At 35.0% G+C, this 20,387-nt stretch overlaps 2 protein-coding genes across 2 annotated transcripts; both read right to left on the bottom strand.

The window, feature by feature from the left end:
• Positions 1-5,650: 5,650 nt before the first annotated feature.
• LOC143554811 (disease resistance protein Roq1-like) lies at positions 5,651-8,606 on the bottom strand. Its single transcript, XM_077044486.1, has 3 exons — positions 7,305-8,606; positions 6,150-7,212; positions 5,651-5,957 (listed from the first exon to the last, which is right to left on the bottom strand). The coding sequence occupies exons 1-3, from the start codon at positions 7,814-7,816 to the stop codon at positions 5,667-5,669; spliced, it is 1,866 nt and encodes a 621-aa protein (XP_076900601.1). The 5' UTR covers positions 7,817-8,606; the 3' UTR covers positions 5,651-5,666.
• A 1,746-nt stretch (positions 8,607-10,352) lies between these two features.
• On the bottom strand, positions 10,353-19,918 carry LOC143554819 (TMV resistance protein N-like). Its single transcript, XM_077044496.1, has 6 exons — positions 19,467-19,918; positions 18,262-19,327; positions 17,622-17,900; positions 16,707-17,537; positions 16,597-16,625; positions 10,353-10,961 (listed from the first exon to the last, which is right to left on the bottom strand). Exons 1-6 carry the CDS (start codon positions 19,916-19,918, stop codon positions 10,427-10,429), a joined length of 3,192 nt encoding a protein of 1,063 aa, XP_076900611.1. The 3' UTR covers positions 10,353-10,426.
• Between the last annotated feature and the right edge of the window lie 469 nt (positions 19,919-20,387).

Here is a 20,387-nt window from a genome sequence, read left to right as displayed (position 1 = left end):
TGTAAATGTTTTTTTGTTTGATTTAAACAATAAAATATTTAAATGAGTTTTTACTTGGTTATGATTTAGATTGTGTAAAATATTTTTTGTATAAAAATAAGCTTAAAAATGTCTCAAATGAGACTAACACCTATAACCTTTTGGTTGGAAGTCAAACCATTTGCCATTAGACTAAGGTAATTAACTAATAATTGTATAATTAGAGTAAAACATTAAATATACATATTTTTTCATATATATATATATAATTTAGATCATGTAAGAACTATTTTGAAATTGAGAATTTTGAAAACCATTTTGGATAACAGAAAACCCAAACATTAAAAAAAATCATAAAACAAAAAAAACGTAAAAATAAAAAAAAGTAAAAAAAACCAAAATTCTTATTTATTATCCCGGTTTCATTAAAAAAAATAAATAAAACGTCTCGGTTTTGCTAAACTATACATATATGTATAATACGTTTATATATGTACCCATACATGTTTTTTATTATACATATATGTATAATTTAAGGTAAATGATAATGTACATATGTGTACATTACGTAACTAGATATTATATGAAATTATACACATGTGTATAATATGAAGTTGTTTTTTGTTTTTTTATGCACGACCAATGCCTAACATTGTTGATTTTACCTCATATTTCAACACGCGGGAGAAGATACGGACAAAACCCATCGACCTGAGGGGGTTTATGGAGCAACCAAACCTATTTCAAGACTCCACTAAACTTTAATTTGGTGTCTAATTTTCTGAAAACAAAAATAAAGTAATACTCCCTCCGTCTTATTAAAAGTGTCAATATTTTCTTTTTTTATTGTCGTATTATAAATGTCTACTTTCAAAATTTATTAGCCAATTTCCAAGTTTACCCTTAAACACACACAACTAAAATTAATAAACAATATTGATGACCCAATTTCCAGAGATATTATTGTCATTTGATAAACAAAAAAAATAATCATTCAATCTACCTTGAATTTTGTGTTTTTCATACCATGACAATTTTAATGGGACGGATAGAGTAATAATTATCCCCTTTGTTTATGTTTGTCATCTAATCTTTTTTACTGGAACTGTAGGTCCCGTGACTTTCCAACAAACTAGTATTTAGTTTGTTTACGGCCCCTAGTTTGTTTGATCCCGAAACCGGATCAAACAACTAAACAAACTAAATACTATCCGAGATCTCTCAACAAACTAGTATTTAGTTTGTTTACGGATTTGATACCATGATATGAAGGCTGGAAGTTCTCCTGATGGTGATAACGCTGCTGCTCCATGAGTAAGGAAGAGAATTTAGAAGCTTGTCGTTAATCTCAATTTGCTCGAATTCAATTTTCGCACTGTTGATTTTTGTAATCAACGTTTCAAATCTTGAGACGAGACTATCAATTGATTCTCCTTGAATGCAATTAAACATGTTAAACTCTCCCTTCAACATCCCTTTACGGTTGTTTCTCATTTCCAGGTTCCTTTCAAATTTGTTCACTAATGCATCCCATAGACCCTTAGCAGTGGTGTAGTCTCTTAGTGTCAAAGCAATTTCTCGTGAAAGGGATACACTTAGGATACCAAAGGCCTTTTGATCTTCAGCAAGCATTCTTCGATCATCATCATTGTAGTTAGTCACGGTTTTGGGAACCTCACCATCAGTACCAGTTGTCATAGGACGGTGTGGACCTTGTTCAATAGGTCTAATAAGATTGTAATCAATGATCTTTAGATAGTTGCAAAACCTCCACTTAAACTCATCAAAATCACAGTCCCATTTCATCAACTTTGGAGGCTTATAAGTGGTTCCGGCCTCGTTCTCAAACATCACATATTGAACAACTTCAGCACTAGCAACAGTGGAAATTGGGTTTGCCATTTCTTAAAATATGCCCAAAAACTAAGTCTGATTTGATTTAATGAAAAGTGATCTAATTTTGAAAACCGATCCTTTTGAAAACTGAGCGATTTTGAAAACTGATCGATTTTGGAAAGTGATCGATTTAGAAAACTGATCGTTTTAAAAAACTGATCGATTTTGGAAACTGAGCGATTTTGACAAAGTAGGCGAAAATAACAAATTTAGTAAGTCACCAACGCACTTTCCTTGTCACCTTTCTCAACTATATCCAAATACATGCAATACACATCTTTTGACACAATCCTTCACATGTAACCATACAAACACAATTTCTTGAGAATCACACACCACAAACACACACTTTAACACATCTTGAACAACTTAAATATCTCAAGAACTTCAAGAACACAAGAACCCGAAACCAATTATTTTCTCCAAAATTCCGTCTTTTCACATACAAGACCAAAATCCAAGGTTGTGACCCAAGATCTACAACTAGTAGAGCCCGAAAGCTCTGATACCAATTGTAGGTCCCGTGATCGGATCAAACAACACAACAAACTAAGTACTAGTCGTTCTTGGATCAACCTTACAACTAGTTGGCGGAAACAACTAGTTGGACCGAGATCTCGGATCTTGTATGTGTGTAAGAGAAAACCGAAACTTGGAAGGAAGGTGAGGAGTTGAGAGAGTTTTAGAGTTAGAGAGAATATGGAATACTTGGATGTAAAATGCAAGGGTTAGTTGGTGTATTTCATACACACACATTATATATGTGAGTATGTTATACACCCATCTCATTACTAACAAGCCCAATAGGCACCAATTACATGAGGCCTCGGGCCCAAAACATACAACCGTAAATATACAAAACGTAAACTAATACGAGTTACAAATACGAAAGACTTAATAACAAAACCGGGCCTTACATGAACCCTGACTATTTAACTTTTAAATTAGTGCACGACAGAGCAGATCAATGATATAAAACTCTTATTTTGTACAACTTTTGTTAGATATGATGCTTAGTATGGTTAAGTGTTAAATCTCTTGTTTAACATGTTTTCAAAAAGTTCAGGGGTCTTATGGTATTTCTTCGATAGTGGTTTAAAGGCTGAAAAGAAGGTGTGATGAGCGTGTGCAAAGTCATTGGAACTTCAGGGGCTATTAGTACAAATAAGTGAAATTAGGGCTTATACGACTTTTGTAATCAGTTCGTTCAAAAGTCTGTCATTTATGTATCATATTGAATTTCGTTTCTTGTAACCTATTCTGTATTCTTTGATCAATGTGCAATTTCACTAATAGGGTGATATTTGGTGTTATCGAATTCAATTCCGCTTAATTATTTAACAACTTTAATTAGTACGTGGTTCGTTCCCAAAATCCTAACTACTAAGTTATAAGTCTACTGGTTGTGGGGCTTTAACAAGAGGTGGCAAAAGTGATGTGGCATGGTAAAGGGGCTCTAAAACCAAGCTGAGACGTTAAGGCCTGGGGTATAAACAATGAAATGGTAACGTGGTAATGGGGCGGGGCGGTTGAGGCTTTAACATGGAGCTCATTTAATGAATGAGCCTGAGCCAAGCCCAAATTTCATAACTTGACTAGTCTTGTGAGGCTAGACAAGTTTATTATATTATTTGCATAAATATAATAATTTATATAATATATAAAATTCACATAATATATCTAAACTAAATACTTAATAAATAACAAACGAGTCAACCTTGAGCTTTATATATAGAGCTTGTAACAAGCTTGGATCGGCTCGTTTACATCCCTAATCACCACAATTCCGCCGACTTTGCACTTTGATCCGAATAAAAAAAACTATGATCATTATATAACTACATCAGCTTTATACATAGATCTTGAAACGAGCTTGGATCGGCTCGTTTACATCCCTAATCACAACAATTCCACCAACTTTCCACTTTAATAATCCAAATAAAAAATCTTTGACCGCTATACACTTTGTATAACTTCAATGTTTAGATCCCTTGACCCTAGTCATGTAAGAACCAAAACACTACCTAATGTAGTTACACAAAACAGAACTAAAAAGAAAACTCTTACAATGTTATCAAGACGCCAAAAATGACCACATTAACAGTTATTCAACACTCTACTTGAGATTATCAAATTATGTTAAATGAACTGTAACTGAGTTATGATCACCAGTTTTTCCATGATCCAAGGAAAAAGTAGGTGATAATCGTTTTCCGTGATGCGTTACCTCACTAGTTGCAATGGAACGGCCAATCCAGTCCAATGTATCATAATCTGAGATCCATGATCCTGTTCTTGGCATTGGTATGATATCATCTTTGTATACAACATCCACCCCGCATTGCGCAACAACATCTTCATCGTCATCGTCGTCGTCGTCATCATAATCATCATCAATATCATCGTCTTCGTCATCATCATCATCATCATCATCATTATCATCTTCAAAGCTTATGATAAGATTTTCATATTCGAAACCATGACACAGATTCCGAAGGATATCAATTGGCAAGTATCCAACCCATGTACTATCTATACTATCGGTAGGATGTGCTGGACTATTAATCAAATCTCTCTCATCTAACGATTTGAACTTGATTCTAAGTGTAGATATAGCATCTGATGATAGACAACAGCACATGGCCAATCCTATAACTTTGGAGAGCTGATTGTGAGGTAAATAGAGATAAATCTTGTTACCTAACCGTTTGTTGCTGAACCAGTTGGGAATTTTGCTTCCAGGAACCATGATGCTTAATCGATGATTCACAGCAGCACATTTCTGTATCCAAAAGCATAATTTTTTACTTTTAATTGTACTCAATAGTTAGTGTTTGACTAATCAATTAGATGAAGAAGATACCTGGACCAGAGATTTCATCAACATATTTGAAATGTGGCTTTGACTCTTTTCGTCATTCAGGAGTCTGTGGCAGCTACTGAATGAGATCTTAAACAACCACTTGTATGTATATGATAAATCTCCAATCTTTTTCAAAGATGTGCAACCACTGGCCTTCACAACTTGAATAAGTGATGGTAGCTCTGGTAATTCTTTGAGGTAGGCGCAGTTCCTAACATCGAGGTATTTAAGATGAGAGAACTGAAAGATGGTTGTGTCTAGTCTGGTGAACGACGTGTTCCCACATAGAATAAAATCTTGTAAGGAGGGCCATGCTGCATTAATGGAGAGGCTGACATCCTGAAGATTCTCAATTAAATCAAAATCCATTCTTTGAAAAGAAGTTATCTTCCAAGAATAATCCTGAATACGCCGATTTGGTAATATTCTTTTTTTCACTTCACGAAAAATTAAATCTATTATAATAATACTGGTAAGTTCAATTAAAAATCTGATTGATGATTGCAATGCACTTATTATGTCACGGCCAATATTTGAATGTGCTGACCTCCTCCTCATATCAATCTCAAGGCATGCTCTGCTAGTTCTGGAATAGTAGTTGTCTTTAATTAGTAGAGTTTGTAGAGATTTCATCTTGATACTGGATGGGAGAATTTTTCGATGGCGACAATAATTCAAATTCAAGTATATAATCTTTCCGTGAAGAAAAACAGACTCATGAACCTCCACCAACCCATGGCATCCAGACAAACTTAACCACTCAAGGTTTGGTGCCCATGAGACATCGGGAAACATTGTTATCGACCTTGAATCTTTTAGATTGATGAATTTGAGGTTGGGGAGGATGACCTGGCAAGCAAAGATATACATGATGTTTTCTACATTAAAATCAATGTAAGCCTGAGCTATCTCAATCAACTTGGATTAACTAGAATGATACCTTTTTTCCTATTTGTAGTTGTCTCATCAAACCCTTTGTCATTTCAAGGCCAACAAGCTTGGTCATATCTCTTGTTACTCTCAAGGAATTAAATGGGTACTTAACCCAACTAAGCCATCTTAATTCTTTGGGAAAATATGTAGGCTCACTAGAGCTGAATCCCTCTTTAACTTCAAGCAGCCTCAGTTTCTTCATTCTCTTCAAATTTTTCGCACTAAGATAGGCCATGGGCCAATAATAGTCCTCAAGCTCCACTATGGCTTCAACTTCCTCTAATCTCTGCAAATAGCAACAAATTAAAAACATGAATGTTAGTGAGTCAAGGGATGCATTAGGTTCACTGTTCACGGGAAAAAGATGCTGTGTTTTACAACCATTATTTATAAGCCTTACAACCATTTTCAAAAACAAAAGAATAGAAGGGTCCAAAACAAACTAAGTTATGGTCGAGCATGAAATAACAAGGCTTACATTGGTTGTTGTCATTACTTCTATTTCCTCTGGATCCCATACCATGGTGTTTGGGTCGCATTCACGGGTAATACACTGACCCATCTCTTGAATAAGATCATGCACATGAATATTTCCATCAGAAATGCTCAAAAGAGCTTTTTCAATCAGTACAGTTATACCACTTACAACTTCAAAACCTAAGGCATTAAGAATTCTTGTAACATGGTGTATTTTCCTACCTTTGAAGAAACATGCAATGTGTAGGAATATTTTCTTTTCAAGGATATTTAATCCATCATAACTTAACTTTAGAACTCCATTGATCTCATTATGTGGTATTTGGGCCAAAATATTCAATTCACTTCGCCAGAAATCCATTCTTCTACCACAAAAATGGGAGCCTAAAACTTTAAGGGCTAGAGGAAGGTGATCTGTATAAGATACAACAACACTTGATAGCATCTCATACTCTTTTGGAGGGATATCTGCCTTAAATGCATATCTACTAAAGAGCTTTATAGCTTCTGTTTCTTTTAACAATTCAGGTGCATATTTCTCATGTGCATAACATAATAAATGCTCATCTCTTGTTGTTATTATAATTCTACTACCAGGGCCAAACCAGTCACAAGCACCGGCTAAGAATTGGAGTTGCTTAATATTATCAACATCATCAAGAACAACAAGAACCTTTTTACAACTCAGTCTACTCTGAATCTGACACATTCCGTCATCACAATCCTTTACTTTAAAATGTTTTTGCATTAAGATTTCTGAGAGAAGCTTCTCTTGTAAGGATTTGAGACCACTCTTATCAGAACCATTTTCCCTAACATCTTCAAGAAAGCTACGACCCTCAAATGCATACGAGATTTGACGATACACAGCTCTGGCAATTGTTGTCTTGCCTATTCCCCCCATTCCCCAAATTCCAACAAAGCAAACATCGTCAGCCCCTTTACGTAGCAGTGTCTTCACATGCCGGATCCGTGTTTCCATTCCAATCAGATTTTCTTCTAGACGATATCTGGGATAGCTCAAGATAGTTCTTACAATTTGCTTAATACATTCAGCTTCACGCCTGTATGTTGCAAAGAAAAAGAGAAATCAATGAACAGATTTTGGTACATAGTTGACAGCCTTAAAGTAAACTGATAAAGCAAGCGAACTAACCCACTGGCAGTTACATCCCATCCAGATAAGTTGGCAGCCGTCTTTAAAGCTTCCCTCCACCTTTTCACTTTCTCAAGATCATCTTCAAATTTCACTTCTTGTTGTTGGAATGCGGTTTGGAAACTTCCTTTCTGTCCACGGACATCAGACGGCTCCACATCATAGAACACTGGTAACACCCTTTGTCCCATAATGTCCTGGCATTCCATGATCTTTACAAGTTCTTCCAAACACCAAGAAGAGTTTGCATAATTTTTTGAAAAGACAACCACCGAAACCATAGACTCTTCAATTGCTTTAATGAGTTCAGGGGAGATGGATTTTCCTCTTTGTAGCTTCTCATCGTCCTTAAACGTGCATATTCCTACCTGATCAAGAGCTGCATAAAGATGATCCACAAAGTTGTTTCGAGTGTCTTCCCCTCGAAAACTCAAAAAAACGTCATATGTCCATCTTCCGGCAGTTGGAGCAGTAGACGACGGGGATGAAGACGCAATAAGAGCACCATCCATGGCTGAGGGAGCAAGAGTCTATCTTAGAAATTTTAAACGAAAGTATCAGTAAAGTTAAAATTAGCTTCACTTGATCTGAAAATTCTTTTTTAAAAGGAATCAAACAGTCAAGGTAATTTATCTTAGAAGGGAATTGCAATGGAGCGTGGTTATAAGTGACACGTATTGTTCATATGGAATGAAATTACAAATCCATTCTTTTATGATTCCATATCTTATTTATATCTTAGACATACTCAAATCTTTAAAGGACAACTGACCTGTAGGGTTCTGTCTTCTTAATCTAACGTTGCAACAAATGAAAACATGAAATGTTTTTGTACACATATATGATTGCAATATTAAAAAAAAAATGGGTTGCTATGGATGGTTGTTTTCAGACAACCCTTTCTAATGAAATGAGTCAAAATGGGTTGGCTGATATGGGCTGGAATGCGTGTACTCCAGCTCTAGTACGCGCGTAAAGTGGCATTAGACACGTAACCAATGCTGATAAACGCATAACGCGACATCGGACGCATAACCGGCATTGAAACACGCGTAACTGATGCCACATGCATAACTGATGCCTAAGCGTGCACGTAACATGTGTCCTGGGATACGTTTTGTTCCGATCAAAAAATTTTGGAACGACTTTTAAAACAATTTAGTCAAAATATTTGAGTTTTCTCAGGTTATGATTTTTATGCCATTTTCTAAACCAACCCGTTTTAAATTGGCTGGTTTTGATCCAAATTCATTCTGACCTGTAACCAAACCTGCCCGAACCGACCTGCTTGCCAGGCCTAGTCAGCTAGTTGTATATACACTTAGAGCTAGAAAACCAAGTTCTATTTAAAAAAACTAAATACTTACTTTTGCAGTTTCAGATTTGAAGAAATCGGAGGATGGATAATGAAGAAAACTCTATTTCATGTGGATTTGATTTAGATGAATGCAGGTAAACCAAAGTCAAGCGTCAATTAGTCAAAAAACAACCAAGTTATTCTTTATTTCTTTACCAACTTTCATTTGAAATTTTGAATTATAATTTGTTTGTATTATAGAAACGAATATACTCTTGCGATCAACTTGTTTATTTATAAATAACATAATATGATTATTGTTTTTTTTTCTTTTTACCAACTTTTATTTAAATTATGGTTCTGTTTCTGTTTTATAAATTTTAATATATGTGTTCTATATAAAATCGAATATACTTTTGCGATAAAATTTTCTGTATCTACATATATCGATATAATCATATAAAGTTTATAAAAAGTCGAGTCGTATCAAATAGTATATGTTTTTCATCGTTAAAGATATTTTTATATGTTTTCAATTATGTAACTAATAGTTTTATAATAAAATACTACAATTATTTATAACAAGTTCTATGTTAAAGTATATATTTGTGTATGCCTAGATATTTATGTGTTTTGTTTAGGCAATTAGTATATACACAAAGAAAGAGGCTCAAGGTGATGAAAATAATGACTTTTCTTACGACACGTTTCCAAATGAATATCATAAAAATATTAATTAGATAGATACTTTATTACATAAAAAAGGTTAACTAATCTTCAATATATACACATATAAAGAATATATATATATATATATATATATATATATATATATATATATTTGTAAAGAATATATATGTATGGAGAGCATGTTACTTTACATTTGACGTTTGCCGTTTGGTGTACAAAGTGTTGAAAGACCTTCCGTGAAATACTTACACGTTCTTAGAAATTTCATGTCCATCCATTAAAAAAAGGAAAACTGTGCTGTACACTGCATATGTTGTCACGTGCTTTGAAGATTGAACGGTCCACCATTGACTGACTTTGAAGTTATAGACAAATCTTTTTTTAAAAAGTTAAAAATGTTATGGTTTTAAATACAAACATTAAATGATTATTATTGAATGACATAGTAAGGTATTTTTTTAAAACTACCCTCAATAACTAAATAAGTTTTACTGAAACAGAATATCAATTGTCCATATTAATTTTTAGAGTTTAGGTCAAACTAATCCAAGAACATCATTAAGAAGAAAACCCACAACTGTAGATAAACACACAATCGAGTCAGGTTACGAATAAGGCCGTCCCCTAGAATCCTTTAAAATTTTGGGCTTGGGACGAGCATAATAAATGACCTATGCTATAACGTTTTTAATTATGTGGTAAATAATTTGACAATTTTATCAATTGGGTAAAGCGAAAAAAAATAATAATACAAATTTACTAAAATAGCTCATATATAGATTCGTTGAACCAAAACGAATAATGTTATTTTTGGATTCGCTTAGTGAATAACATATTTGATTCACGTATATTTCAAGTTAAAGCATATACGAATGAGACAAAGATTGAGTCTTTTTCTTAACGGCTAAAAACTCGAATAAAACTAGCTAAAAAAGGAAACATTGAACAATCGTTTGACATGCGCTGCAATAGTGTGTCGGTGTTGAAAAAAAAAAGAACAGCATGAACACTATAACCTAGCCTAGTTATACAAATATGAACCAAAAATGAATTTGCATTGTAAAGATGTAAAAAGATATGAACACATTACCATGTTGATTCAAGAAAATGAGGCACTGTAATTGAGATTATCAAATTATATATGGACTGTAACTGAGTTCTGGTCACTGGTCTTCCAATGCACAAAGGAAAAGGTAGGTGATGACCATCTTCCATGCTGCAATTCCTCACCGCGATAGTCATTTCTGGCTAATTCATCGTAATCTGAGATCCATGATTCGGTTTCTGTCGTTGCTTCGATATCATCTTTGTACACAACACACACCCCACATTCCACAACATAATGTTGATGTTCAAAACTTACGATAAGATTTTCATATTCAAAACCATGACATAGATTCCCAATGATATCAATTGCCAGGTATCCTACCCACATATGATCTAGGTATTTGGCAGGATGTGCTGAATCTATATAATCTATGGGCTGAATCTCCTCATATGACGGTTTGAACCTGATTGTTATTGCATTTGTATAAAATGATGATAGACGACAGCATAAGGCCAACCCTATCATTTTGGAGATCTGATTGTGAGGTAAATATAATTCGATCTCGTTACCTAGCTGTTTGTTGCTAAACCAATTGGGAATTTTGCTTCCAGGAACCGTGATACTTAGGGGGTGTTTGTTTTTTCTTCAAACATCTTCAAGGGAGCTAATGTCTGCAGGCGCGCAACCATTACCCTTGAAGACTGTTTGTTTTTTTTCTTATATCAGATCTGAAATTAGCTTCTTTCATCTTAAAAGAAAAGCAATGAAACTCTGACTTAAAACATCTTCACAAAAAAACCCTACTCTTCTCCCCTTACAGCCACCCTCTCATCCACTCCTCCCACCACTCAGCCCTTCCTTTTCACCCATCTCCTCCACCACTCCTTCCCCCCATGTCGTCATCCTCTACTCCCGCAGCCCCTTTTCGCACAGACCAACCTCGTCCGACAAGTTTTCCGGCCAGTTCTTAGGTTCTCTCACCGTCCGACGACCTCCCTATTCTCCTCCGACTAGGTACTTCTTTTTTGCTTCTTGATTTAGTTTATTTTTTGTTTCTTGTTTGTGAGCCCTAATTTGTTAGACCTAATTTTGCTTTTTGATACATACAAAATATTTGTGTAAAAGTAGATGTTAGTTTCCATTAATGTTGGATTTGTTGGATTAATGCACCAGGACACATTTTCAAGTTCAGAATTTTTTTTATTTTTTGCTATTCAGCTTTTTTTATAGTATAAATACAAAATTCACCACCAACGGCTCTTATCTATTGGGGGTATTGATGTGAATTACGTGTTCAGTAATCAATATTGTTTCTACTGTAGAACTTAACCAGATCACCGGTGTCATAAAGCACTGACCTGCAACTGACATGTTTGACCCGCTGACCCTTAACCCCTGAACAACACGATTAACCAACCCAAAACTGAGTTTGTCAAAGAAGGTTTATATTTCATTTAACAAATCATGCTATATATAAAACACTTAGGTACGTTGCAGCAAAATCCTTTTTACATTAACAAAACACTTAAGTTGCAGTTTTATCCTTTAACAAACTCAACGTCCATTTTCAAGGTTAAAATACACTTTTACCCCTGGACCATTCAGTCTCTTGTCCCACAGCGGCGCATCCTACTGACCCGTTTGACCCACTGACCTGTAATCCATGAACAACTCAACTAACCAAACAAAAACTGAGTTTGTCAAAAGAAGGTTTATAAACGAATCTGCTATATTTTATGTCTTCATTTTTTAGGCTCAAATAAGCAAATACACTTTTAACAAACTCAACGTCCATTTGCAAGGTTAAATTACACTTTTACCCTAGACCATTCAGTCTCTTGACCCACAACCTGCCGACCCGTAACATGTGAAAAACTCGATTAACCCAACAAAAACTACGTGCACGCTGACCCGCGACTGATCTACCCAAAATCTGACGCACTGACTAAAAATTATGACTTGCACGCGCACTGACATGCAACTGATCAGCTGACTGATTGTGTTTGAAGGCATTTTATGAACTGATTATGCTTATTTTCAATACTTGATGTTTATGTGGCTATATGTGTTATGAACTGATTATGCTTATTTTCTAATGTGTGATTTGAATGTGGCTATATGTGTTATGAACTGATTATGCTTATTTTCAATACTTGATGTTTATACTTTCTTGAATGTTGAACACAAAATAGATGTTATTGATCATGTTAAATATGTTATGTGATTCTTGTATGCTATGTGTTATTTAATTCTAGATGGAAACAAATGATGGTCGACAACAATGGACGGATGAGGCTATTAAATGCTTATTAGAAACATGTCTTGAAGAAATAGGGAGGATAGGTAGAAATGGACAAAGCTTGCGCAGGGAATCTTGGGTTATAGTAGGGAAGAAACTCAATGAACAATTTCACATGGATTTGACTCAAAAGCAAATTAGAAATGCTTTTGATACTATGAAATAAAAATATGTAGGATGATGTTATTTAAGAAACAAGACTGAAAATCTATACAACCCAGAAACAAATATGTTCACTTTAACGACTCAAGAATGGGAAGATTTTAAGAAGGTGTGTATTTGTTTAGGTTTTCAGTATTATGTCATACGTTAAAATGAAAAGTATTTATTATAGTCCATATTTGGTGCAGGGTCACCCGAGGGCAATGTCATTAAAAACACGGCCATTGCCTCATCTTGACCTTCACATAGCTGTGTTTGAAGGGCTTAGTGCTACAGGTGGTAATCAATGGACATCTACTCAAAAATGTGTTTCATCATCCCTACATATCTAAACACTTCATATACAAGATGGTAGCTTTCATAATCTAGAAGATGATGATGGAAATTCTCATGAACAAAGTTTTCAAAATGGTGATGAATTTCCTACCAATAATAAGGCTCATACATCCAATGATAATGAAGCTAGGCCCAACAAAAAGGCTAAAACATCTAAGACCACCATTGCTTTAGATGATTTGGCTGAAGATCTGCAACACACACTCAAGCATATGGTGAAAAGCATGAAATTAGTTGGGTTAGAGCCTATAGATCCCTTGTTTTTGGCAACATTTAACATTTATGGTCAGTCTATACAAATGAGACAAGCATGGATGACATTGTCATCGGATCCTGAGGTGTTAAAAGGGTGGATTAAGATGACCGGGATGACATTGGGGATGTTCAAGTAGGGAGGGATATCGGTATTTGTTTTTTTGGTGTGATTCATGTTATGTGATTCGTATTCGTATTATGTGAACCGTAATTTGCTTTGTCTTTTGAACAATTATGTAATTTGACATTGTTATGTGTGTTGTATTGTATTGATAGTTTTTGGACAGCAATATTGTGCAGTTTTTGACATAATTTGAACTTGTTTTGCTGTATTTTTGAGCAGTTTTTTGACAGCAAATTGAAGTAGTTATGTGCAGATTTTTTTGACACAAATAGAAGTTGTTTAGCTGCTGTTTTAGCAGTTTTTTTAACAGCAAATTAAAGCTGTTATGTGCAGATTTTTTAACACAAATTGAGGTTGTTTAGCTGCTGTTTTTGGCATTTTTTTTACAACAAATTGAAGCTGTTTTGTGCAGATTTTTGACACAAATTGAGGCTATTTTGTTGCAGTTTTGTTTATAACAATTTGAAGTTGTTTTGCTACAATTTTTGACACAAATAGAAGCTATTCTTGTGCAGTTTTTTGACAGTTATTTTGCTTGTTTTTGACAGATTATAATCAAAAGTTATTGCTCCTTATTGTGGTGTTCTTATATCTTCGATACTTTTGGCTGAGAAATCCCAAAAGAAAAAGAGATAACACTTCGGTTATGTCCGGACACCATTTTACTTTAGAGTTGTTGCAGGGGAATGATACACAAGGCATTGAACTCCTACGTATGTCACGTGATTCATTTGTTCGACTTTGCACACATTTTAGAGTAAAAGGTTGGTTAAAAGATAGCAAACACATCTCCCTTGAAGAAAAAATGGCTATGTTTTTGATGATGCTTGGTCACAATCAACGTTTTTCAATTATTAAGCGTAGATTTCAACACTCGAAACAAACAATTCATAAGTATTTTCATGAAGTATTGGCAACAATGATGGAATTTGCTAAAGAGGTTATAGTACCAACATCTTTTAATCCTAATCCAGATATTCCGGGGCGTAATAAGAGATTACGACGAGTTTTTAAGGTACATTATACAAGTTCTATTGTGATTTCTTTCCATGTATATTATTAACAATTAAATTCTATATAGGGAGCGGTTGGTGCACTTGATGGAACTTTGATACATGCTATTGTCCCGGTTTATAAACAACATTTGTATAGAGGAAGAGGAAAATGCGAGTGTTATCAAAATGTTTTGGCCATATGTGATTTTAACATGGTATTTACTTTTCTCGTGGCCGGATGAGAAGGAGTAGCACATGATTCTAGAATATTGTCTGAATCTTTAATAAATGCTAATGCACCATTTCCACTTCCTCCTCCGGGTATATTTACGATCTCAACTTTATTATTTATATTACATATATAGTTTTAAGATGATGCGTGTATTGTCTATTTTAGATAAATATTATCTATGTGATGTTGCGTATGCACACACTCGTAGATTTATGGCACCATATCGAAATGTGAGGTATTGGCTTGGAGATTTTCGCCAAAATCGTGCATTGACCGACAAAGAAAAATTCAACCACGGACATGCAAAACTTAGAAATGTTATTGAACGTTCTTATGGAGTATTAAAGGCGCGTTTTCCAATATTAAAAAAATGGCCCCCTTCTCATTGCTTACACAACGAAATGTTACGATTGCATGTTTTGCGCTTCACAATTTTATACGGAAAGAGGGCTTAAGTGATGACCTTTTTGATGAATATGATCACCCAAATATACACCTTCAAGATGGAGAGGAACTTGCACAAGATGGTGGTGAAGAAGTAGCTCGACATGGAAGTGCAGCGGACCGTGAATTCATGAGTCAACTTCGAGATAAGATAGCACAAGTGTTGGACTCGGTCTGCCCAAGAGACATATTAAATTGATGTGGCTAGTACGTTATGATCCAAGTCGGGTCATACCCAATAACAAGCTAGACAAACACCGATAATATTCGTTCATATATGATGTGATCATAACAAATGAATATTAACACTTGAGTTATTTGGAAAGGGGTTTCTAAATAAAATATACTTGTGTAATAAACAAATCATATGGATGATTTATGTTTTATGAAATAACATTACATAGTGTTATTTAAGTTGGTTAAATAACAATATGTGAATAATAACAACCAAGCATGTCTCTTAACATATAATAGGTTTTATAAGTTATAAACTTATAAAAGTATATATGTATGGATATATATATATATATATATATATATACGTTTAAAGTTTTATAAAAGAAAAAGATAATAACTCTTTCAAATGTAATATTATTATATGTTTGAGTGGAGACATGCAAGGTGAGTGGAGACATGCAATGGTTATTATTGGTGGAGAGAAATATGCCTTTAAATAAAACCAAGTCTTTCTCTTTCATTCTTTCATAACACACATAATTTCCAAGTAAACTTTTCTCTCTTCCTCTCTTGGGTATTTTCATCCAACATAAGAAAAGAAGAAGAAAATTTCAAGTGCAAATCCTAGCTAGAAGTGGTGTGTTATTGAAGCTTGGGGTATGCTAGCTTGAGGAGCTTCCATATTCAAGTTCTTACCTTTCAATCATCATCTCTTTCACCCGGTTTTGTCATATTGAAAGGTAGTAGTAACATGCATGGACTTATAGTGACATGCATGTATTTGATAGTGTGTAATTCGTATTTGGATCCGGGTTTGGGTTTTGCATGTTTAAAATTGGTTTTATACATATCATATTAACAAGATTTAAAACTTTTATATCCGCTGCGTTTTTGGTAAAATAAGGATTTTATCACTTTGATAATCTTGTTAAAACCCAACAACAAGAATTAATGCAAAACAATGTACTTTGAGTTTATTTCACTATGTTTTGCGTTTTTAAACTTGGTTTTATTATTATATTTTTTATGTAACTTGAATGTTAAATGACTTCTCTCCAGTGAGATAAGTTTGGCAGTTACATATTTTCAATTTATGCAGACAATGTCAACTTATAAAAACAAACAGTCTTATATTTTCAGCTTGCAGAGCTTCAGACCACATCTTCAGTTGCAGACATGAAAACAGATGAAATCAGCTTGCAGATAGTTTATGTCTGCAAAAACAAACAACACCTTAATCGATGGTTCACAGCAGCACATTTCTGTATCCACAAACACAATCATTTACTTGGTGTCTTCTGTACATATCAGGAGAGACAAATATATTAAGATGAAGAAGATACCTGGACCAAAGATTTCATCAACATGTTAGCAATGTGGCTTTGACTTTCTTTGTCGAGTTTGAAGTAGCCACGGATTAAGATCTTAAACAACCACTTGTATTTATTTGATAAATCTCCAATCTTTTTCAAAAAGATGCAATGACATACGCTCAAAAATTGAATACATGGTGGAAGCTCGAGCACTTCTTTGAGGTTCTCGCAATTGCTCAGGTCGAGGAGTTTGAGATGAGAGTGTTGACAGATGGTTGTAGGTAGCCGGGTGAACATGTTCCTAGATAGATCAAACTCTTCCAAGGAGGGCCATGCAGTATGCAGATTAATGGGGAAACTGTCATCTAGAAGATTGCAACTAAGATCCAGTACCCTCAAATAACTAAAATTCAAGGAACCCTGAATAAGCAGATTTAGTAATACCCTTTTATTCACTTGGCCAAAACATCCCCCCATACGCAAAGTGGTAAGGCCAGTCAAAAGTCTGATTGATGATGGCAATGCCCATATGCTACGAGAATGTTGAATATCTAAAACAGACCACCTCTCCATACCCATGGAGACTTCTGGGAATCTTTCGAGACAGTTGCAGTCATCAAGAAGCAGAGTTTCTAGAGATTTCATCCTTATGCAGGTTGGGAGATTCCAAAGTCTCTCACAATGACTCAAGTTCAAGTAAATAATCTTTTCGTGAACAAAAACAGACTCGTGAACCTCCACCAAACTATCACAACATGACAAATCTAACCACTCAAGGTTCGGAACCCCTGAGACACTGGGAAACATTGTTATTGACATTGAATATGTTAGAGTAATATACTTGAGGTTGGGGAAGATGACCTGGTAGAGAATAGATGATATTTGCTACGTTAAGGTCAATGTAAGACTGATACATCAAACAATTTCGATTAACAAGAATGGTACCTTTTTGTCTATCTGCAGTTGTCTCATCTCACCATATGGCGAACTAAGTCCAACAAGCTTGGTCATATCTCTTGTTATTCTTAAGGCATCAAATGGGTAATCGGACCAATTAAGCCATCTTAACTGTTCGGGAAAATATGTAGGTTCACTAGAAGTGAATCTATCTTTAATATCAAGCAGCCTCAGGTTCTTCATGCTCTTAAAAAGCTCTGCACTACAACATCCAATGGACCTGCAATTTTTCAAAGGCTCCACTATCGCTTCAACTGCCTCTAAAAGCTACAAAAAACAAATAAACAATTACAAGATGCATTAGTTTGAATCAACCAATGTTGTTTCTTGCAAACATTACATCTACGTGTAGGCATAATGAATGTGAGAGAGTTTTCTCTCTCAAAATTTTATCCAAAAACTAATACAAAGGAAACACCAGATATATGAGGAACAGATGTATTGATTGTGAAAGTATGCTTCTATAGATAAGTTTACTCGTTTGGCTCTTTGGCAGCATTGATGATATACACATACTGACGTGCGTAAGTGTAAGGAGATCAAAACCCTACCATCATTTTCTGAAACAAGAGTTCAGAAAGGCCCAATGCAAACTAAGTTGCTATCAAGCATGAAAAGCGAGGCTTACGTTAATTTTTGTCATTACTTCTTTGATTTCTTCTAGAACCCATACCATGGAATTTGGATAGCATTCACGGACAACGCACTGACCCATCTCTTGAATAAGATCGTGCATATGAAGATATCCATTAAAAATGCTCAAAAGAGATTTTTCAACAAGCACAGTTATACCACTGACAGCTTCAAAACCTAAGGCATCAAGAATTCTCGTGACATAGTGTCTATCCCCACCTTTGAAGAAACATGCAATGTGAAGAAATATCTTCTTTTCAAAGACATTCAGTCCATCATAACTTAGCTTTAGAGCTCCATTGATCTCATTATGTGGTATTTTGGCCAAAGCTTTCAATGCACTTTGCCAAAAATCCAAACTTCTCTTACATAAATGAGAGCCTAAAACTTTGAGGGCTAAAGGAAGGTGACCGGTATGACTTACAACAACACGTGATAGCTCCTTTAACTCTTTTGGAGGGACGTTTTCCATAAACGCATATCTACTAAATAGCTTCATAGCTTCTGTTTGTTTTAGTAATTCAGGTGCATATTTCTCTTGTGCATAACATAACAAATGCTCGTCTCTTGTTGTTATCATAATTCTACTACGAGGGCCAAACCAGTCACGAGCACCAGCTAGGAACCGGAGTTGCTTAATATTATCAACATCATCGAGAACAACAAGAACCTTTTTACGACACAGTCTTCTCTCAATCTGACACACTCCATCATCACAATCCTTTACTTTAAGATCTTTTTGCATTAAGATTTCTGAAAGAAGCTTCTCTTGTAAGGATTTGAGACCTGTCTTATCAGAACCATTTTCTCTAACATCTTCCAGAAAGCTACTACCATCAAAAGCATACGAGATTTGACGATACACGGCTCTGGCAATTGTTGTCTTGCCTATTCCTCCCATTCCCCAAATTCCAATAAAGCAAACATCATCAGCACCTTTATGTAGCAATGTCTTCACATGACGGATCCGTGATTCCAATCCAATCAGATTTCCTTGTGGACGGGATTCAGTATAGCTCAAGATAGTTCTTACAATTTCCTTAACACAATCAGCTTCACGCCTGTAGGTTGATCAGCAATTCCATGAGCAAGGAATATCATAAAGTATTTAAACTGATATAGAGCAAGATTACTAACCCACTGGCAGTTACATCCCATCCGGATAAATTGGCAGCAGTCTTTAAAGCTTCCCTCCATCACTTCACTTTCTCACAATTATCATCTATTAACTTCTCTTCATGTAGTTGGAATGCTGTTTGAAAACTTCTTTTCTGTCCACGGACATCTGATGGATCCACATCATAGAACACTGGTAACACCTTCTGTCCCACAATATCCCGGCATTCCATGATCTTAAGAAGTTCTTCCAAACACCAAGAAGAGTTTGCATAGTTTTTTGAGAAGATAACCACCGAAACCATTGACTCTTCAATAGCTTTCATGATTTCAGGGGAGATGGATTTCCCTCTCTGGAGCTTCTCGTCATCCTTAAACGTGCATATTCCCGCCTGATCAAGAGCTGCATAAAGATGATCCACAAAGTTGTTTCGAGTGTCTTCTCCTCGCAAACTCAAAAACACGTCATATGTCCATCTTCCGGTAGTTGGAGCAGTAGACAATGCGGATGAAGACGCAATAGGAGCACTATCCATGGCTGTGGGAGCAAGAGAACATTAGAAAATTTAAGCAAAGAGGGTAAAGAGAAAATAATCTTTATAAAAAGGAACCGAATAATCAAGGTAATTTATCACAAAACAGAATTACAATTCCATTTTTTATGATACTATATGTTGTTCATATCTTAGAATTAAGCGTAGAAAAACAACATTATTTCTTGATAAATTCAAATTAAATATATCCCATCTTATTGAGATACTTATTGTTCTGGGTTGCATATGGATACAAGTCTTAAGACTGATACAAATATTCCCAAAGGTTGACTGACAACTAAAACTGTAATATTCACACTCAAAGCTAAAAGAGTAATAACAGAAACAGAATCTGATATAGTGATGTACAATTAATGAACTCATGTTCTGCTCCGTATGAAAATGACTAATAAGGGTATAATTGAGGTTTTATGCATCACTGTGATAACCTAACTAGAGAATACAGTGAGCA

Source organism: Bidens hawaiensis, unplaced genomic scaffold (genome assembly GCF_021521415.1).
Source record: "Bidens hawaiensis isolate Kalapana, Puna unplaced genomic scaffold, B.hawaiensis_p1.1 tig00017855_1, whole genome shotgun sequence".
Lineage (NCBI taxonomy): Eukaryota > Viridiplantae > Streptophyta > Magnoliopsida > Asterales > Asteraceae > Bidens > Bidens hawaiensis.
The sequence above is the reverse complement of the archived record's forward strand: the minus strand, read 5'-3'. Positions and strand labels throughout refer to the sequence as shown.